This window comes from Notothenia rossii (assembly GCF_949606895.1).
Source record: "Notothenia rossii genome assembly, chromosome: 2".
NCBI classification, from domain to species: domain Eukaryota; kingdom Metazoa; phylum Chordata; class Actinopteri; order Perciformes; family Nototheniidae; genus Notothenia; species Notothenia rossii.
In genome coordinates this window covers 57,486,908-57,509,548 of record NC_136904.1, presented here as the reverse complement: position 1 = coordinate 57,509,548, position 22,641 = coordinate 57,486,908, and the positions used below count along the sequence as shown (strand labels likewise).

Sequence of the window (22,641 nt, the reverse complement as noted above, 5' to 3'; positions counted from 1 at the left end):
GTACCTCAATGAGAAAGTTGTGTGCACCCCTGGATATAAGCTATAAGTGAGTGTTTTTATTTGATTGTTGTTGGAGGTGGTGCTCTGTTCTTGTTTCTCCCACATGAGGGCAGCAATGCCTCTGACGGGCTGCTAATCTACCGCTTGAATCCACAGCGAAGAAGAAGTTCCCGATGCAACAGCTAGGCATCAACATGCCTGCTGCTGTGATTATGGAGGAAAATTATGATAAAGTATTGGAGCAGTGTGAAGCTCAGGAGCTGGAGGTAAGCACTGAATCCCAAAATATATTATTTCTCGCGACAACAATAAATGTTGCCTTACAGGTTAGCTTGAAGGCATGACAGTAGTGTTTCTGATAGCCAGCTCTGAACCAGATGTAGCTAACGTTATGGCTAATAAGCTAGCTTGTTTTCACTTCTCTAACCCTGATTTTGCTCTCAGTCACTGTCAAAGTAAATTATTCTATGAGTTCTACGACTTAAACGAATCAGTGCTATACTCACAATGCCAGCAAAAAACAGTACGTTTAGCTTTACTATCTACTTTTTGAAACAAGCTAGCTAGTTAGCTTACATTTGATATCCAGGCGTTGTTTGGGAAGAGAAGCAACAACGAGTGTATTGATTTATCTGCATAACGTAAAAGATAGTTGCTTGGTTCACTGTAACCTTGCGACTGACTCATTACTTTGAGGGCAACATTGTAAGGTAACGCTATGGAGGCAATGCTATACTGTTAGCCAAAACTAAAGAACACACTAACATGATTTAACAGACTGAACGGTATGTCCCAGCTACACTACCACACGCAACGGAGCTTAGTCTATCAGTGAATTACATTATGGATTGATGTGGGAAATACTCTCTTGGTTTGTTGCTAATATGTAGTTTCACTATTTACTTTCTCACCTGCATTTCTGTTCACCAGGCTCCAGGGGGCATTGCAACACCTCAAGTGTACGCTCAGCTGCTGTCGCTCTATTTACTGCATAATGACATGTAAGTACCATTATGTCTGTCCTTAGTGGCGAGGGTTGCCTCGTTATTCACACATAGTATGGGTAGGTGCATTATCTCATTTGATTCCAAGAGTTTTGCATTATGTTTTGCCTTTTCGTGAGGTGGACAAAGTACTCAAATGCTGTACTTAAGTAAAAGTAGAAGTTCCAAAGAGCAGGTATACTCTTTTACAAGTCAAAGTCCTGCATTCAAAGTCTTTCTTAAGTAACAGTGCACAAGTATTAGCATCAAAATATAATTAAAGTACCAAAAGTAAAAGTAGTGATTGTGCAGATTGGTCCATTTCAGAATAATATATATGAAATGTTTTATAATGATTGATCATGAAAGTGTTCTCAAAGCTGGTAAAGGTGCAGCTAGTTTGAATGACTTTGTATACTGCAGGGTAGCTTGTGAATTTACTCCAGGTGGAACTAAAGTCTGATTTAACACTTGATTATATTTCACATCATTCATCCACATCTGTAAAGTAACTAAAGGTATTACATACATGTAGTGGAGTAGAAGTACACCATTTACTTCTGAATTGTAGTGGAGTAGAAGTACTAAGTAGCAACATATTGAAATATTCAAGTAAAGTACAGGTCCCTCACAATTGTACTTAAGTACGGTACTCTGCTATGACATAGTACATGGCTAACTTAACAACTAATACATTTGGTTTGGGAGTCGATGTGTGTGTTGCCACAGTAGGTAACATACTGTATCTGGAGTCTGTTTAGGAATAACACTGCTGCCTACTGCTGCCCACACCTGCACATTTCAAAGTGTATTTTCTGACATTTTCCGGTTGGTTCCAACAGGAATAATGGCAGGTATCTCTGGAAACGGATTCCCCAAGCAATCAAATCGGTAAGCATTAAAAGACACAAGGAGACATTGCTAAAGATACACGTGTTTGTCCTAATTGTGCTGCTTCATATGGTAGTTATTAAACGTACCAATTTCCAACTTGAAGATGCCGTTCACACGTATATCCTATGGTATTGAACTTGCTGGTTGCCCGATCGGGCAATCTATTATGCCAGTATCATGCAGCTCGCGGATCCAGTAATGAGTGACCCGACAGTAAAACTAAACATATCTATAACTAGTTTAGGTAGTTTGAGAGGTAATTAAAATAGCTACGAGTGATATTCTAACCTGAAGTGTGTGTATTGCTCAGCTCACCGCTGCAGGTGATCATGCGGAGCTGCGTGTCGACTCGTCAGCAGCAGCTGATCTCTCTCTCCCGTCAGATTAAACTTCACTCGCGTTTATGTCCATATCGATCAGATCCAGCTAGTTCTAGCTAATGATAGGACTACCTGCTTATTAAAAGACACCTAAACAATAAGCGTCGCTATGCAACTGGGTGAGGCTACAAAGTATAGCAGCATTATGCATTTGTTTACATGCCCACCGGAACCCAGAGGCATTACTAACAGATCAAGCACAATCAACCCATACAGGGCATCTCTTTCTCCACATTAAGTGTTAGACACTAGAATTGATTATTCTTGTCTTTCACATACTCTTCTTCTTATCCTTAATGTCATGCACTGAGTAAGAGCTCAAAAATAAATGTTGTTCAGTATCCCACCGTAATAATTCCTTAACTCATAAGAAGTCAAAAATACACAAGTTGGATTTCTTTGATAATTTAAACTTATTTTAAAACAACTGGAAATAAATAAATTCTGCTGACTGGGTAACTGCATACAACATGTTTCAAAGTGCCCACAACTGTTGACAATATTGGAGGGCTTCAAATGCTAGACATATTGAAATATACATATTTTTACAACCTCTTCTCTGTAAACGGACGTGCAGTTCAGTCAAGGTTTCACTGAATCTTTGTAACGTGACTGAGTCATTCAGGGCCACGCTGTCATGCTGAGGACTGCATTAGGCTTGGGTGGTATGACGGTATTACGGTATACCAGGGTATTTCGAAATACCGTCGGTATGATTTTCAATACCGTGACGTCACAGACTGTGCGCCAAATCACAGATGCGTTTAATTCTATTACACTGACACGGAGTTTTGACAGGGACGACATTGGTTGTAATGCACAGCACGCGCCAGCAGAGGGCAGGAGAGGGCAGTCCGTCTTTCCCGCTCTCAGAGCTCAGCACAGAGCTGAGCTGAGCAAGATGGCGGCAGCATTTGCCGGCCCCAAACTCGGACAACTAGTAAAAAAGAAAAATGCCTCTGCGCCTGTTTGGGACTATTTTGGGTTTACTCGTCGCCAGTGACTTCATCCAGCACAACGAGAGACAGAGGCACTTCTTTGGGAATGTTTAAGACGGGGTGAGTGAGTGTTGACATTTTTTAATCCTATGCAACTGGTTGATGGTTTTGTAGTCGAGGTCGGACGGTTTTAAAAACGAAAGCATTTACGTGCTAAACATTCACGCGAGTAATCCAATGAATCAAATGGAAATAAGGTTTTTAACACATGCACGGAATAATATTGCCAAACTAGTTAGTGAATATAGCAAACTTTATTCAATAAGTCAAGTATTTACTCCCGGAAAATGTTTATGTATGATGATATATTGTTAACTTAGCTCACTATGGAAACAACGTCGGACATCTACAAACGCGTCCTGTATCCGATCTCAAAATGTGCCATTTGCACAATGTGTCATGTATGCAGCCCTTGTTTTGCACTTGCGCGCACGTCGCGGCACTTTGCGAGCCTCTACCGGCTCGGTCTGCATTTTACACCGAACATATAATATACCGTTCGAAACATCTATTTGCCGCCGAACACCAACTCACTGAAGTCGACCCAAGTCATACTGTCAGTGGCGGCTGGTGGAAAATATTTTTGGTGGGGCTGTTGATATAGTGTGTAAAAATGTTTTTGGGGGGAGAAATTACCCCTTAAATTGGGACTGATACCGTCATATACCGTATACCACGGTATGATGTCAGCAAGTTATGACGGTATGAAAAAAATAATACCGCCCATGCCTAGACTGCATCATTGATTGTCTCTGTCATGATCTGTATGGTACAATATGTTTTCAAATACATTAACTGTAAAGTGTAAAAAACATTTAAATATGCCAGCTGTTTTATATTTAATGGACAGGTCACTTGAAATGTTGAAGTAGTGTGATTTAATGTCCTAGCATTTGGGCGGGACTGCATACTAAATGCTTTTAAAACGCCTTTCCACTTACTGTTTACAGGCAAACCCTGAATTAACATCTATTTGGGCTGTTGGCCAACGCATTTGGCAAAGGGACTTTCCAGGGGTCTACACAACAATCGCAGCCTTCCAGTGGACAGAGAACATCCTTCCAGTCATGGAGGCACTTCGAGGTAAAAATAAGGTCTTCAGTGAAGATTCACTCTGATTCCTTTGTGTCTTTCAAGCTCCTAAGACTTTTCAACACTTGATAAACATGATATTCACAGATTTGGCTATGACGAAAATGTAGCAAAATTCCATTTTGGGAAATTGATATAAATAGGATATTTGATTTCCTACACTAAAAACAGCTTAAAGGTGGGGTATGTAATTTATTTCAGAAACCCTTTTTGTTATATTCCATGGAATGCTCTTAACATCCCGATAGCAATGAATATATGAAATGCTTTGACGATAAATACATAAAAAAATGTCATCTGTGGAAGCCGTAGTACTCTAAAAACCACGACCAATCATCTGAGCCGGCCCGGCTAAAGTAACTGGATGGCCTACCTGCCTGTCAGCTTTTTTCCGGCTGTGTATTTTCACCTTTAAGCTATCATTTAACCCAGGAGAAAATAACATGTTGGAATTTAGGAATAAATGAGACTCTTGATAACACCTTTTCATTATCTGTAGCGGGGCATATTATTATATGTTGACGGCCAGTTCAGGTGGTAACATATGGTTGCAGTTGTTTGGGTTCCTGCATCATGTGATGCTTAACTTGTGCAAGAGTTTAAGAATAGCTTCTCCCTCTTGTTTACGGTTCTACTTGTTGATGTGCCATGAATGGTGACGTACAGTAGGCCATAATATGCTTCCTGGTGGGTGTGGGAAGTTAAGAGTGTTTGAATGTAAATGCAGACATTCTACTCTTTTGAAAATATTTTGATAAAGCTGTTTTAAAAAGGCATAAAGAACTGATATTCATAATGAAGGTCTTGTTAGCAAGTACATTTGTATTTACAAGCATGCCATGTTGTAACATCTCTCAATTTGTCTGACAACAGTGACAATCCTCAACATACTTTTGTAAAGATAACCTACGTAATGGAAAAACATTTACCTACGAATAGTTTTTTTGTCTTATTTTTTTTTCATTTAACCTACACATAATTTATGATTTTAATAATGATGTTACTTTGCTTGATATACATTTATTACTGTCGGAAGTATAAAAAATGACAAAGTTACTACATTTTTGTTGTGATCTAAATAAATTATATTAATGGCAAACTAGGTAATATGCAACAAATGAAAGAAGTTAAAACAGTGAAAACAACACAGCAGTCACAGGATGTTGACATTGACTTGTTTACCAATAAGATTGAGCTCCCTCTCTGCTGAGCCAGTCACATGGACCCGTGTTGTCTCGCTCCGTCCACCACTGATGGAGAGGAGACGCTGGGACAAGTGACACATGCAGCACTTAATAGGAGGGGTCCGTTTCTGTGAAAAGATCCCGAGGCAGCAAGCAGGCAGGAATGTGTGCTCGTCGGTGGAAGGTATCAGATGTCACCAGCTGTGAGGGGCTGGTATAAAGGACAGAGCTGCCACCTCCCAGAATAGATATCAGCTTTTCACAAGCAGCAGCACACGCCAAGGAGAAGCTCCAGGAGTCTGACCTTGTTTTTGGTAACTTTTTAAAACCAACAAAGGGCACAACTTGTATTTTTCTCTCCTAAAATAAGAAAACCTACTGGTCTAACGCTAGGCAGTGACATTATTATGGACGTTCAAAGGACAGGGTCTATTGTTCGGGCCCCAAGCCCAATGGATAGCCTCGAGAAGCAGCTGAGCTGCCCCATCTGCCTGGAAATGTTCACCAAACCTGTGGTGATCCTGCCCTGCCAGCACAACCTGTGCCGTAGCTGTGCCAGCGACCTCTACGACTCACGCAACCCCTACCGCTTCTCCGGGGGCGTCTTCCGATGTCCTACCTGCCGCTTCGAGGTTGTGCTAGACCGTCATGGTGTGCATGGGCTCCAGCGTAACCTGTTGGTGGAAAATATTATCGACCTCTATAAGCAGCAGCAAGAAGGGAGCAACAGCGGGAGCACAGAACCCACCCTGAAGCCTAAAGAATCCAAAGAGCCCATGTGCCAAGAACACGAGGAGGAGAAGATCAACATCTATTGCACTACCTGCCAGACACCCACCTGCTCCATGTGCAAAGTGTTTGGCCTGCATAAGGACTGTGAAGTGGCACCTTTAGCAAGTGTTTACCAGACCCAGAAGAGTGAACTGAGTAATACTATTGATACCCTGGTAGCTAGCAATGGCCGCCTGCAAGCCCTGCTCAACCAGATGGAAGATGCCTGCCGTGCTGTGCAGGAAAACGCTCAGTGTGCTAAGCAAGGTTTAGCGGAACGCTTTGACCTGCTATACGCTGTCCTGGAGGAGCGCAAGACCATTCTACTAGAGCAGATTGGAAAAGAGCAAGACGAAAAGGTGGCAGCACTGCGGGCGCTGTCTCAGCGCTACAGTGAGCGACTGCAGACCAGTTCAGAGCTGACGGACACTGCTGTGAGGGCGCTGGAGCAGGGGGGGGCTGCGGAGTTCCTGCTGGCCTCCAAGAGCCTCATCACGCAGACCAAGGATGCAGCTAAAAGCTCGCTGGGGGAAGACCGGCCAGAGCCAGGCTTCGAGAAGATGGATCACTTCACTTTGTCGACGGAGCATGTTGAGGCAGTGCTGGCAAAAATGGACTTTGGAGTGGTTGATGATGATGAGTTTGAGGATGCGGAGGAGGAGGAGGAGGAGGAGGAGGAGGAGGAGGAATAATGAAAATCTAACTAGTTGTGGACTTGTAGAAAAAATGTGCTTTTTGAAGGTTTTTCACCCAATTGTTTATGGCAGGGACTGCATTTGATGTTGAAAGAAATCCAAGGTTATGGTGGAGGTGGGCGCCTTGCCCATACGTTCAGTGCAATATTTTAATGACGTATTCATTGTTTTTCTTAACTTTTTTTTATACTTTTGTACTTCTGAGCCAGTTAAATTGAGAAATTGGTCTAGATAATTGTTAAAATAACATGTCTGAAGATTGATTACACATTGTTTTCCATACATGTTTCCTTTGATATTAGTTATTTGTGTTTTTCTCACTTTGTCCAAGTTTGTGTTGAACTGGTGATCAGCTGATCTGTAATCACCAAATGTGTCTTCAATGGAATGTGGAATAAAGCTGCATGATGTTAAGCTCCTATTTGCTTTATTTGCCAAACTTAAACATTACGTTTTAAGGTTAGGAACATATAAAGGAAGAAAACATAAAAAGACCCAGTATTATTTTAGGCGTTTGGACTGCTTCCAACTAGATAGTTCCCAGTCTATGCTGCTCTTACTTGGCAAAAGTCTGAATTTAAAAATAAAAGCCCTTGCCATGTGTGCTTTGCCTTTGCTGGTTAAAAGTGGGGGCTATTTTTAAGAGGTGAGAGGGTGAAATGATAGCAGCCCTGGAATAGACTCTGGGAAGGACAGGCCAGGTCCTGTTTCTCCTCCATAAAGCTCTGTCCTCCCACTCATGGGTGTCTTGCTCAGCAGCTCTGGAGTGCCAGAGGGCCACGCTAAGAAAGGCCGCTCCATTTGCCACACGAGTCATCTCCCTACCGTCAAAAGGCAATGGTAAAAATACATGTCTGCCTGAGGACTGGGTTACAGAAAAGCCCCCGGAGATGACATGCATGGCTGTGTTGGGAGCATTTGCTCAGTCCACATTTGTTTCTAGTTCACAACCAGGTGCGAGGAAGTTATTCCAACACAACAGGGACTAGGGGGTCAGTGTAGGTTTTGGTCATTGGATTTTCTTTTCACAAATGGAAATTCAAAAACAAAAAACGACTGGATTTTCGTTTTAAAATTGAAACCCCAAATTGAAATACAAGGCGTTTTTCTTTATCATGGTCAAAAAGGGATTTACTAAACTTAAAAAAACTGGATGATTTTCATTTTCTACTTCTCAAAAGAAAATCACTAGACAACAGAAACAAAAAAAACACAGTTTTTTCATATTCTGCTACCGGAAGTTACCTTACAAAATAAGAGCGCAGACGAAACTCACGAAAGTGATTTCAAAACAAAAGCACTCGTAGTACGAGTGCTTTTGTTTTGAAATCGTAGGCTATGCTAAAATCACACTTTGAATCACTGCAGTATCCTGTTGAAGGAACTGTGATTATTATAAACAAGGGGAATTTAGCAATCACAATGAAATCGGCCAAGACACACGTTGAGCCCAGAAAATGAATGTTATTAAGGGCTGTAAATATATAGGCCTATTTCTAAAATGGACAACATTGTTATGAGATTTCAAATATACAGCGATTCTGCATTGCGGTCAGCTCAGCCGACCTCTCGAGTTTGTTTTTTCAAATCAGCTGCTTTTCATTTTTTTCCCTGCTATATATTCAATGAGTGATACAAATATTTTTGTCCACAAGTTCTTAATAAAACTGACACTGTTGGACTCGGTACTAATTTGACTGCTACTGTTACACCACTCAGACCGCAAGGGTATTATAGGTGTAGAAAACGTTCATTTATTAACTTCCACAAGGCACATGTGGAAGATGTCAGCATCTCAAACGATCTCAAAGCACAACAAAGACACATTTCTTCTGTTCATCTCCAGCATAAAACAATGATGAACCATCAGGTGATCTGCCCCCTTGTGGTATAAACATGCATGTACAGGTAGACAACCTCAACCTTATGGGTGTTACACTACCAGAAATGAAATGAAGTACTTTTACTGTGTACTTTGTGAGTAATCCTCTGTCATAGTCCCCTCCATAGTAGCCTACATAATGCATGTTTTTCTGTTATCTTTGATGAATGATAAAAAGACAATATTACCATTAGTTTGTTGTGGCGGTCCAGCATAACACAACAGGAAAGAATGAAACAGAGGAATCAATAAAACACCGTGGGAACATGTTTCAAATGGGGGGTGCTGTGGGGATGACACCAGGGCCGTTTTTGACCAATTTGCTGCCCTAGGCAAGATTTTAGCTGGCAATGAAAAACCTCTACAAAAGACCACTACACTACAAACAGAGAAACGTATTGATATGGTCGAAAGCTTATATAAAAAGGCTTCAAATGTATTTAGTATTGCATGAACATGTTTTAATTGGGGGTTGGACTTCAAATCCTCTAGGGGGGTCCGGGATTCCCCCCCCGGGGACGATTTTTTTTAACATTTTAAAGTAAAATGCTTAAATCTGGTGAACTTTGAGCGCCCAAACTAGAGACTGATCTAGGGGATACAACTCTAAAACACCCATATGAAAAAGATTGGTTTGCATTTTAATAATCAAATAAGTATGTGAACATATCCAATAACCTACCATAGCCAATAACAAATAAATGTAGGCTAACTTTTTTTCTTTTTGTGGTTCATTTATATCTTATTTTATCAGTTAACATTTATTTATTCATGCATATTTTTAAATATCTCCAGTTTTAAACAATATTTTTGGTTTACTGTCCTATAGTATACATTGGAATGATTTCAAACCTGTTTTTATTTATCCTAATAATTATAAAGGAGTGCCTTGGAAATATTTGTTTACATAAATTGTGATCAAAACGTTTGAGACCCACTGAGATAACTTAGACTAAAGTGAACTATCTAAACCAGGGGTCGGCAACCCCACGCGGCACCGTAACCAGTGGCACACTAGGAATAAGTGGAATAAGTGTGCAAAATATTTAAATTGTATTTTCGGATCCTTAACGAGACCGCCGCCAGAGCGCGTCTCCCCGTTACCTGCAGAAGGAAGCCATGCACGCAACGTAGCCCCGCTCTCTTTAACTCCATGTGACTTTCTGCCGCTTTCCTTCGTGGTGCAGTGCTGATCGTTTCACCACGGAGGAAAGCACTTCACTAATTGCAGTACCCATAAGGAGCTGTACAAATGCCACAGTTTTTGCGTGGCTGTGTATTTAGTTGAAAGCCCAGTGGCAATCTGCTCATCTCTCATCGAAATAATATGCTACAAAGGGGCGGACTGGCCATCTGTGTGTTGCACTTTCCTGTCGGCTCCCAGACCGTAGTCGAGGAGGGCAGAAGCAACACGCTTCAGGTTCAATAACCCACTTTAGCTTAAATGACTGGAGAGAGGCGAGCTCTTCTTGGGAGGCCGTTGCATTTATTTAGCTGTTCTTCTGTTTCACAAAATACATCAGACCTCTGTTTTTCTGCTTCCTCGTTTCACTTCCAGAAACACACACACGTTCCCTCACTGTCGCTCTACCATCCACAAACACACATGCACAAGCCACACCCCTCTCTCTCTCTCTCTTAAAGGGACAGCGATCTCATCTCACTCTGCATTACCCTAATATCATAACATGTGTGCTCTGGAAAATCACAGAACGGACGATCGTCCTTATTATTATGCGGTTTAAACCAATTATTTAAATGTGTTAAATTCGGCATCATGTAAGTTGCGCTGACAGGTCCACACACTGCTTCCCCTCAGCGAGGCTCCCCCGCCCTCCTGCTGATAGAACACGAGCGTCAAGTTCCTCAACCGCCCCCCCCCCCCCCCCCCCCGTTGATAATTCTCGATCGTTGGCACGCTGATCAATTTTTTTTTTTTAAATGGCACTTCATATCAAAAAGCTTGCCGACCCCTGATCTAAACACTCAGAGTCCTTTACCCCACTGTGCCTCTCAGTCTGACAGGAGAGCTCTCCCTCCACATTATTGTAGAAACAGCTTCTTATATCCGTTAGCGCAGCAGAAGCTAACAACATTCCCCGTCGGTACCGGTGCACCCCCACCCTCTCTCTCTCTCTCTCTCTCTCTCTCTCTCTCTCTCTCTCTCTCTCTCTCTCTCTCTCTCTCTCTCTGTCTCTGTCTCTGTCTCTGTCTCTGTCTCTCTCTCTCTCTCACGCTGGCTGTGAGCTGCGGGCGCCTGATAAGCCAACATCCCCCACTTTCATCACTTACAGCGCCCATCGTACGGGGCAAATGGAAAATGTAACCGGGGTGAAAAGGGTGTTATCTTTGCTTAATTATGAATGTTGTTACATCAAGGCTGAAAATTCATTTTTTTTTGTATTATATTTGTATTTAATCTTGTGGAAGTGCAGATCACCTGTCCTCCACCAGGGGGTGCTGCAGCACCCTCATCACCCCTACTTCCCACGGCCCTGCACTGCAATGAACACACACACAATTTCCCTAAGCATGTTTAACGCACACACATTTTATCATGCAGCCTACCACACAAATGTCACAAGCTATACTTGTATATGTTTAAACGTCATCGTTGACATCTTTAGTAGTAGTTAACAAACAAAAAGGTGAACTGTTTTTTATAACCTGAGGCCTTCTCTGAACTTCCTCTAACCTCGGTGTAACCACCCTGCCTGAGTTCCTCACACAAGCTCAACGTATATTTCAGACCTGTAATTCGGATGCTGCTCTGCTGCACATCTCTGAAGCAGACCTAGTGTAAAAAACCTGAAAATATATACGTTGAATTTAAAGTCCTGGGGCCTGTAATACGAAGCTGGTTCAACCAAACCTGGATATGTTTGAGTTAGCCGGTTGGCCTAATCCAAAACATACGCGCTCTCGCTAAACGGTCCTACGACACGGGTTATCAAGTGGATCGCTCAAGCCAGCCGTGCCCTATCTAGTTAGGTGTGCGTTCACGTATATTCATGAAATACCGGGTGGTATTTGGAGCATTCGACCAATCACAAACATGGACAAGCGTACTGACAGCGCAACGCGTCATACTTCCTGAATGAAAAGTCAACTATAATATTAGACATATGAAGACGTTAAACTTTAAACATCCATGACTTAAACACTTTATCCAGGATAAAAGCCACATAGTTGCACTCGCAAGGTGAATACAGCTGGTAAAAGAAAAAGTGTTTGAATAAGTACATTAACAGGTTTATGATATCACTGCCCCGTCTAAGACACGATCTGACTTTAATTACATTTGACTCGAGTGTTTCGTCAACTTAATGTGTTGCTTAAAATAATACTTCTGCATACAGTATGTGACACTGAGTGTTGCACGGCCAGATACGGCTCAGCTGACTCAGATAAGGAGATATATGATACATTATGATGTGATATGCTGCGGACTGTACTTAATGTTACTTTGATCCGGTTACTTATGTTGTGGCAGATATTTAAGTAAGCTTTCTTAACGCTAATGTTATAATAGTCAGATTGCTCTGAAGATGGGAGGTGATATTCTATTAATGTTCACGTTCACAGTCAGTTGATTTTCACCGGCTGTCTTTCCTGCAACGGCAGTTTTTCTGTATTTCCTTTCTCCTGTCAGTGATGCAAATTAGTCGCTTTTCGGCGCCTCCCGCTTTTTTAACGCTGCTTTGGGTGACTTGTGTAATTCGTGGAGAACCGAAGAGTTTCCGTTAGTCCGTCCGACTGACGGACAACTTCTCACTTCAAAAAAGAAAAAGAAATCTAGATCGCAAAATAATTAAACAAGCGAGTGCCTGTTTTTCCTGGCCAAGGACAGGTTCCTTGAACACACTAGAGCGTAACGTGTCTTCACCATAGGTCTTCACGTGGTTATGTCTCGCCTGAAAGGAGTGTAGACTAGACTAGAGTGCTTACGGAGAGCACCGGAACGCCGCTCCAGCTCTTCAAATATTGCAGTACCCAGGGCTCGACATTAAGGACTGCCCGATGGCCCGGGGCCATCTAGTATTTAGCTCGGGCAATGAAGCCTCACCTGCTGGTTGCCCGATCGGGCAATCTATTATGCCAGTATCAGGCAGCTCGCGGATCCAGTAATGAGTGACCCGAAAGTAAAACTAAACATATCTATTAGGGATGCACCGAATATTCGGCCGCCGAAAATTATCGTCCGAAAATGGTTAAAAAGGCCCTTTCGGCTTTCGGCTGAAAGGGTTTTAGCACCGAAAAAATATCACTGAATGTCAGGGGACAGGGTTACGTTGGTAAACTAACGTGTTGTTGTGATGACGTAATCAAAACGCGACGACAAGCACGGCGCGCGACCATGCTCGCAGCTGGCTCACAGCCAACATGTCTGGCGCTTGGAGATATTTAAAAATATCAGAGAAAGAGGCACGGATTACGATTTGCAAAACGTGTTCAGCTGACATTTCTCGAGGGGGTTTAACTGCAAAGACTTTCACCACTTCGGGATTACTCCACCACTTGAAATCAAAACACCCGGACAAATATGCGGAGTAAGATCAAATCACAAGCACTGACAGCGAGACAAGAGCAAACAAACAAGTGAAATGAAGAATAAAATTGAAATTGTACAATATAATATTGTGGTAGTTCATCTTATAATTCAGTCTAGAGAATGCACCAGACAGCATCTACAGTAAGACCTGGAAAAGTCTAAATGTTCTAGGGGGAGGCCCCCCAAACCCTTCGTGCCATTTCGTCCGCACGCATTTTTCAGGGCAATCTCTATTGGGCTCAGGGCCATCTGGCCATCTCCCAAAATCCTTAATGTCATGCACTGGTACCCATAAAGAGCCGTACACATGCTGCAGTGTTTGCGTGGCTGTGTCTTTAGTTGTAAGCACAGTGGCGATCTGTTGTTATTAGCATCTGGTTAGCTAGCTATTCTAACGAATTTAAAGAGCTTTTCTACAACCAGGTGCAAGAGAGCTCTCTCCTGAGAGGCTCAAATAACCTCAGCTCAGTGAGGTTAAGGCACACCTTGATATGATCATAATAATTATTAACGAGACATTAGAGACTAAATGAAAAACAGGTATAAAATACTATATGACAGTAACAAAAAAGTTGTTAAAAATAAGTGATTTGTAAAATATCCAAAAAGAAAAATCTGCTTACAGTTCTGTTTCAAATGGGTGTTGAGAGATGTATCCATAGATCTCCTCATGTTGCTCTCAAAGTGCACCAGATTGATGCTTTTAACTAAAATATATATATTTTTTAAATCTTCCCGGGGGAGCGTGCCCCCCTAGAGGAGGTTAGGTCCCCCCCACTTAAATCATGTTCACATGGATACTAAATACATTTGCACACATCTTATGTCCATATCTTTCTGTTTTGGTGGTCATGCCACACCGTGCACATGCATGCATGCATGCGCGAGTCATGGTAAGATATCTGGCTTTTTCTTTGCACAGCATGAAAGAAAGGGCCAAATAAATTGGTTGTGATTTTAGTTTTTTTAAGCAGAGGTTGAGTTCAATAATTTGTACGGCCCTCGGAGGACGTTGTAAAAATTGAAAGGAAAAAGGTTCCCCACCCCTGCTGTAAATAATAATAAAAACCCTTGATTTATAACTTAACATCTCTCTCTCCTATTGATCTGAGTATATTATAAAGAATAGCCAGTTAATTGAAGCATTATAGCACAGGCCTTTGTCAGATGGTATATTACGCTTTTGTTCCCCTGCTTCGAATAGTTCTCTCTTTTTTCACCATACCTGTGTTTGCATCACTGTCCTGTAATATGACTTGATCGCTTTAAACTCCGCACACGGAGCTCTGATTGGTCAGCAGGCAGTGCTTTCAATGAGTTGAGCTCTTAGCCTGCAACCTAACCTGCTCCGGGGCAGGTTAGCCGCTCAGCATAAGTTACCATGGAGATCTAGCCTGCTAAAAAGAGAACCAGCTTTGTAAGACCGGAAAGCCGGAGTTTTCCCAAAAGTTAGCCGGCTAAGGGAAAATCCTGCTTCGAAGTACACCCACCAGATTGCGTCAGCTTTCTTAAAACCAAAAGCTACCAGGGATGGAGAAATAATATGCTCCATTTAGCTGAAGCTCTGTACAAACAAGCACCAGTACTTGTGAATGTGTCACGATTCTTGTGTTGTGTCACGTTTTTAGTTTTGTGTGTCTGGTAGTGGGTGTTTTTCTGTTCTCATTGTCATGTTTTCCTCCCTGTGTATGGTCTGGGGGGTGTACTACGAAGCAGGATTTTCGCTTAGCCGGCTAACTTCAGGGAAAACTCGGGGTTTCCGGTCCTACGAAGCTGGTTCTCTTTTTAGCAGGCTAGATCTCCATGGTAACTTATGCTGTGTGGCTAACCTGCCCCGGAGCAGGTTAGGTTGCAGGCTAAGAGCTCAACTCAGTGAAAGCACTGCCTGCTGACCAATCAGAGCTCAGTGTGCAGAGTTTAAAGCGATCAAGTCATATTACAGGAGAAAGGAAATACAGAAAAGCTGCCGTTGCAGGAAAGACGGCCGGCAAAAATCACCGACTGTGTGAGCGTGAACATTAATAGAATGTCACCTCCCATCTTCAGAGCAATCTGACTATTATAACATTAGCGTTAAGAAAGCTTACTTAAATATCTGCCACAACATAAGTAACCGGATCAGAGTAACATTAAGTACAGTCCGCGGCATATCACATCATAATGTATCATATATTTCCTTATCTGAGTCAGCTGAGCCGTATCTGGCCGTGCAACACTCACAGTGTCACATACTGTATGCAGAAGTATTATTTTAAGAAACAAATTAAGTTGACGAAACACTCGAGACAAATGTAATTAAAGTCAGATCCACTCGTGTCTTAGAAGGGGCAGTGATATCATAAAACTGTTGTTTTACGCATTCAAACACTTTTTCTTTTACCAGCTGTATTCACCACTATGTGGCTTTTATCCTGGATACAGTGTTTAAGTCATGGATGTTTAAAGTTTAACTTCTTCATATGTCTAAATATTATAGTGCTGTCAGTACGCTTGTCCATGTTTGTGATTGGTCGAATGCTCCAAATACCACCCCTTTCATGTGAACGCGCACTTAACTAGATAGGGCACGGCTGGCTTGAGCGATCCACTTGATAACCCGCTTCGTAGTACCGTCTAGCGAGATCGCGTATGTTTTGGATTAGGCCAACCGGCTAACTCAAACATATCCAGGTTAGGTTGAACCAGCTTCGTAGTACAGGCCTCTGGTCTTTCTCCCCGTGTTTTCCTGTCTGTCGTTAGTTTCCCTGGTGTGTCTAATTTCCTGATTGTTTTCACCTGTCATCCCTTCTGTGTCTCCTGTGCTCATCAGCGTCAGTCCCGCCCCTGATTGTTCCCACCTTTGTCTTATTGTCATGTGTTTAAATTCCCCTGTCTCCCAGTGTTCAGTGTCAGTTCGTTTTTGTCTGTTGTCATGTTCAGGTCTATGCGTTTTGTCTTTTGCCATGGTAAGGTCTTGTCTCTTGCCACAGTCAGGTCTATGCTCTCTTTGTGCTATTGAAAAGTTTTGTTCCTCACTACGTGAGCGATTTTCATTTTGTTCTTATTTTTTTTGTCATCTCAACCTGAGATTCAATTGTGACTTTTTTGTTCATCTTGCTTGCTTTTGGAAAAATAAAGTATCTTACCAATACTTTACCTCTGTCTCCCGGTTCGTGCAATTGGGTCCTACCTCCTAAGTGCCTGAGTTCTTAACAGACTGTTAAGAAAGGATATCAAAAGTCAGAACATACCTCAGGTTGGTAAAATAAATGTCTTAATTTGCAGTATTTTATTTTAAAAGTGTTCAGAAAGACTGCATCAAATATACTATATCAATATTGGTATTAACTTCAATCAAAGTCAATTTAAATAACGGGCAAGACTTTCCAAGGGGTAAAAATGCTGCTGACAGACTACTGACTGGAAGTATTGCTGATATCTTGTCTACCTATCCTCTTAAAATACTCTTTCCAACAATATCAGTCTCATGAAGAACGGTGTTTTAACGCTGATTCAAAATATCAGAGAAACATGCATTCTTGTTCTCAGGAGGGGACATTGACAGAGGAGTACTCAAAAGGTACACAGTAAGTACTTCATAGTACTTGTGGGAGTAGTTTCACTACTAGCCTACTGAGTCCAACAGGATCGATCTCACAAAGAACTATTGGCAGAAAAAATTGTAACAAACTCGAGAGACGGCTGAGTTGACCGCAGTGCAGAATCGCTGTATAGTTTAAATCTCCTAACAATGTTGTCCATTTTAGACATAGGCCTATTATATTTACAGCCCTTAATAACATTCATTTTCTGGGCTCAATATGTTACTTGGCTTTTTCCGTTGTGAAAACAAATGGACCGTAGATACACGGATTGACCGTCCTCATATGCGCTCTTATTTTGAAAGACAACTTCCGGTAGCAGAATATAAAAAAACTGTTGTTTTTTTTTTGTTTCTGTTTCCTAGTGATTTTATTTTTTGTTTTGAGAAGTAGAAAAAGAAAATCATCCCGTTTTTTAAGTTTAGTAAATCCATTTTTGGCCATGATAAAGAAAAACGCCTTGTATTTCAATTTTGGTTTTTCAATTTTAAAACGAAAATCAAATATCTAGTTGTTTTTTGTTTTTCAATTTCCATTTGTGGAAAGAAAATCCAATGACCAAAACATACACTGACCGTAGGGGTTATGCAGTTTCATAGGTGCTGCACTAACATGGGAGTTTTATACTAACTAGAGCAAAGGGAAAACAACTCTTTCAGTCCTTTGTCAGACACAACAATGACCAGACAATACTGTTGTATCCACACTATTCTGGAACCAGACCTTTTAAATAGTCTGCTTTTATCAGCATAATGGCTAAATGCCAAAACGTTGATTAAAAACATAACAAAAATGATTACCGGCAATAAATATTTGCAGAATGAGAAACAAGTTTTTTAAAGGTCCCATGTCATGGCCATTTCTACTGATCATAATTCCATTGTTGAGGTCTACTAGAATAGATTTACATTGTGCAATGTTCCAAACTCACATTAGTTTCTCATACAGCATCTCTGTATAGTATGTGTATTCACTCTCTGTCCTAAACGGCTTGTTGGAGCTCCTGCCCCCCCCTCTCCCTGTGAGCCCAGTGGCCGTCTGCGAGACAGCGAAACACCACGGAACTCAGCCTGGGCACAGATACACACCCGCAGCCTGGCTGGGAGTTTGTGTGTGTGCGCAGGCTGAGTTCCGTGGTGTCTCGCCGACCACCACTGAGCCAGCTCACAGTGTCCCACTCCTCGCAGCAGCGAGCCTCGCAACGTGTGTCTGTCTGTCTGTCTGTCCGTCCGTCTATTGGTCCAAACGTAACGGCTCCGTGGACGTAACATAACGGCGTGACTCTGCAGACCGTTTACATGCATAAAAAGCTACATAACACACAAGGTAATAACTGGTAATAATATCTGGTAATAACCAGAAAAGCATGATATGGGACCTTTAACACATATGATGAGTTTGCCTTGGTGTATATGGTGCATACATAAACACAGCCAAAGAAGATAAATTGTAAGAAAAGGACCCCAAAAATAATATTTATTTATAATATATCTACTGGCAAACTGGAAGCCTCTTGGACAGCAAAGTGCTCTTGACAAATCTCCGGCCTTCCCCAACACAGCTGTCTTTTCTCATCCCACTTGTTATTGTTACTGCTGCAACAGACTGACTGTTGGTACACATACACCGTTGCTAGGCTATAAAACACCAAAGGCCACAATCCTGAGGCTTTTACGTGATAGCTGCAGGAGCAGCAGCAAATACGTGCCGGTGTGTGAGCTTTGTTGGGCCTGCCACTCTCAAAAGCTATCTCCACAAGCTACTGCACCATGTCAAAGTCAGGCAAGATAAAGGTGCCAGCTCTGAGCCAGTAGCTGTTGATAAAGACTTCAGTGGTGTGTAGTGTAAGCGCTGCTCAGTATACAACGTCCATGCCTCATCTTTAGAATGCTTCAATTAACATGATCTATTTTTAAACGTTCATGATTGTGGAAAGTTGTATGTGCTTATTTGTTTTAGCTCATAAGTTCATCATAATCAGATCACAGTTTATTTAACAACAAATGCACCATTTGATTTAAATCAATCCTAGATGTGAGAAGCAATCATAGGCAGACAATCCAGTTTATGCTCTGAATAGCTATTTATTTCAATCTCAAACACACTCCTGTCAGTTCTGAAATGGTTTGTGACTGTTTTTGGGGAGAGCAGCAGAAACAGGAGGCGAAGCCTCTCCTTATAACTCAAACACACATTACCTATATTTGCAAGAACAGGAAAATAGAAAGTAATCAAGACTGTTTCTATCTGTAAATAAAAGCGAATGATACATGTTTATGCTCCGTCATTTGAATTTGGTTTGTGCTTTGGACCTTGCTACACCCTTACACCACCTTTTATGAATATCAGGCGAGAGTTTTTATCATAACCACGTTGAAAAACGTACACACAATCCTAGTTTCTTCGTAAAAACGCTCACCTAACATTATACCACCCTTAGTCCCCTCTGTCTGCTAATGATCAAAGCATAGAACTTTTATTCAGTGTTTTTTTTTTCTTCAAACCGCCCCAGGCTTCAAAACCTTGACCTTTCCCTTGTCATTGATTATTTCTCACAGCGTAGAACCTTTTGCTAATTAGCAACACAAGAAACATGACTCTAAAATAACATGTACGTTACTGTTGCCCCAGTACTGTATGCTCTTTAAATAGAGCGCAGTCTCAGCATGTGTGCATGTTAGAGTGTGATCTGAATGTCCCTTTGTTGATTCGTCCTTCAGAGAGCACGCGGCAGAGGGCCTACAGTCTGGTGGCTCAGGCCTACACCTCCTTGGCGGCAGACGACTTCGCTGCCTTCGTGGGATACTCTGTGGAAGAGGCAGTAAAGGGTATGTTTACATCCACACAGGAAATGTCATCTTATCACTGTTAGTGTGTAAAAAATACATTACATTCAGATTTACAGGTTTAACGGCAACTATAGAATCATCTGGCCCCGAGGTAAGATAGTTTGTTATGCTAACTCCACGGCGGCTAATTGTGCATTATTAATCTACTGGTATAGTTATGTATTTTGAAAATTCATGTGTTTAAATCATTCCCTGGGTAGTGGTTTGTGTTACTGTAGTTCAGCATTTCTTTCTGACACTTGGGGCAAACAGTCAGCAGATGGCTGACATCAAACACATCGGACGTCTTGATGTCAACCTCTCCCTCGTTAACTTTCCACTTTTTAAAAGAACAAAATGTCATCTCAAAATCATTTTTTTCCTTTGTTTATCGGTCATGGGATGACAGTTCCAATCAGTTACACAATAGTGCCTTCTGAGCATGTTTAAAAGGTTTAAAGTGAAATAGTTACACTACTTCACTCTACCAGTCAACAGGTTGCATTTTCCAGTATCCTCTAAAGATGTCTGACCTCCTGTTAATGACGTCACATTCCCAACAGCAATTTGTACAGTGATGAATTGAATCTTATTGCCATTAAACACACATTTCTACATTTGCTGATGAGGCTTGTGTTCTTCTCCTGTCTTCAGGGGTGGTGAGTCAGGGCTGGCAGGCAGACCCTGCTACCAGGATGGTGATGCCCAAAAAGCCCGGTAGGTGGCAGTATTGCTCTCTTCAACTGTTCACATCTGTTCTGTTGCCTAAACTGTCTTCTCTTCAGGATTAATGCCGAGCCCACCTTCTCCTATATATAATCAGACACACTGACACTGTTGGAGCAGGGATTAAAGAACGATCAATTATATTTTATTTTCCTGGAATCTCTTGAAATATGTGATTTGCTAAATCTGCTCTTGTTTAAGATCCATATTTCCCTCATCCAGTCCCTTCCTTTTATTCTACTGTGTTTCTTTCTACCACATCATCACATGTCCTCACCAGTTATTGATCGCTCTGTCTCCCAAGAGAAAACTTCAGACTTATGCGCAGTGTTCTCTAACAGAGAGGAGGCGGCTGCGGTATGTCCTGCTGTCTGTAATCATCCGACATATTTGCTAAAGCATCTGTTGCGCACATGTCCGTCTCAACAGGCTAACCCACTCAACATTAATCCTCATGCCCCCCCCCCCAAACCATCCCTCCACAGCACCAGTGGTTCTAAATAGTGTTTAGGAATTTAGGTTGTTGATCTCACACAGGAAATCATTCTGATGATTCTGATGATGTGTAAAGAGTAATGATCTCCAAGCACATGTAGGTAGTGTTGTTAAACAGGTCGGGGGGGGCAGTGAGCTCATATGTCACAGTGCGGCTAACTTAACCTGCTGAGTCAGTCTGAGTTAAAACACGAGCTGCTGAGCCACCAACTTAAATCGGGGAGAAGAAGATCAATTGTGCTTGGCACAAAAAGAATCCCCCCCCCTCTGACTCAGCCTCTCCTCTTCTCCCCCTCTCCCCACAGATCCTCCCCCCGTCTCATTGGTTCCAAATGAGCAGCAGTTGGCCAGACTCACTGACTACGTGGCTTTCCTCGAGAACTGATAACCCACCAACACCACTGCCACCCTTTTTCGCTCGCCCGGTACAGAGGGGGATATATGTGTGTAAAGACTCTTCTTTCAGGGATGTACCAAAAACACACACCACCATGTCGCATGAGCGCTGCAAGCTCCAAAATGCCTATTTATGTCAGTCACTAGCTTCCCCTGATAATGTTACAATCTATCAGATGTTGTATTATATTCTTCTTTATTTGGCTCTGTGAAACTCAGCTGATGTATACATGAATATAAAAGAGAAACATGTTTGTCATCACTGTCAGTATGTTTTATTGCTAAGACAACACACAATAGAAACCGTACTGTACAGGTGGTCTTAAAAGAACACGTGTTGCCAGGTGACAGAAGGCTCTGCAGACGCACATCAGTGTCAGGATTTCAGTCCTCAGACCTCATATTTTGAACTTCATGTTTTGACTGGTGAATAAATATTATTTTGTTTCTATTTAAGTATTCTTGTATTGCTTTAAGAACGAAGGATGGTTCATTTAAAGGTGTCATTAAAATAAATTTGGCCTACCTACAAAAGAGTATTAGGCCTAGGCATAAGGGAAAACATGCTTTTCAAAAATGTATTCCAAATATCAAGAATAATCGTTAAACTTTTGAGAATCAATCAAACTTGGAACATATGCATACACATTAACCATTACATGGGCATTCAATATTTTGGTAAAGTAATTGATTGCTATTTTCTACATTACACCCATATAACAGTGGTAATATACCCATAAGACACATTATTAAACCATTGTTACACCAATATTACTTTTGTCACACTTATGTTGTTACACTGTTAGAACCATATGACACCCATATGACACTAATTACACCCATATTACACATTTGTTACACCCTTAAACTCATGTAACACTGTTATTGAACCTATAATACACTGTTATTAGAACCATGTTGCACTGTAATTACACTATTATCACACCCATTTTACACATGGACACAGCCTGTCAAAATGTATCCCAAAGAATACAGAAACCATTCAAGGGTTGAGGCCAACATTATTTGCAACATTTAGTCTTTATTCTCGAAATACTAAATGAAGAAAATGTTAGTTTGTCATTTACCTGCATCAACACTCACATAATGTGTGAGGATGCATATTCCAGCTACCCAGCAGTAACTTCATATCTATTTTGGCTGGTCTATATGTATACCTTCAG

The 22,641-nt window shown here is 41.6% G+C and overlaps 2 protein-coding genes across 2 annotated transcripts; both read left to right on the top strand.

Annotated features, from left to right (window-relative positions):
• Positions 1 to 108: 108 nt before the first annotated feature.
• Positions 109 to 21,908, top strand: cops8 (COP9 signalosome subunit 8). Its single transcript, XM_079664925.1, has 7 exons — positions 109 to 266; positions 931 to 1,001; positions 1,826 to 1,874; positions 4,206 to 4,338; positions 19,733 to 19,840; positions 20,495 to 20,557; positions 21,367 to 21,908. The coding sequence occupies exons 1-7, from the start codon at positions 174 to 176 to the stop codon at positions 21,444 to 21,446; spliced, it is 597 nt and encodes a 198-aa protein (XP_079521051.1). The 5' UTR covers positions 109 to 173; the 3' UTR covers positions 21,447 to 21,908.
• Positions 5,574 to 7,411, top strand: trim63b (tripartite motif containing 63b). Its single transcript, XM_079664924.1, has one exon. The coding sequence runs from the start codon at positions 5,939 to 5,941 to the stop codon at positions 6,992 to 6,994; it is 1,056 nt and encodes a 351-aa protein (XP_079521050.1). The 5' UTR covers positions 5,574 to 5,938; the 3' UTR covers positions 6,995 to 7,411.
• Positions 21,909 to 22,641: the final 733 nt, after the last annotated feature.

Coding starts and splice junctions, on each gene's coding strand:
- trim63b (XM_079664924.1), top strand. CDS start 5,939: ATGGACGTTCAAAGGACAGGGTCTATTGTTCGGGCCCCAAGCCCAATG.
- cops8 (XM_079664925.1), top strand. CDS start 174: ATGCAACAGCTAGGCATCAACATGCCTGCTGCTGTGATTATGGAGGAA. Junction 1,875..4,205: donor TTCCCCAAGCAATCAAATCG/GTAAGCATTAAA, acceptor TACTGTTTACAG/GCAAACCCTGAATTAACATC. Junction 4,339..19,732: donor AGTCATGGAGGCACTTCGAG/GTAAAAATAAGG, acceptor TTCGTCCTTCAG/AGAGCACGCGGCAGAGGGCC.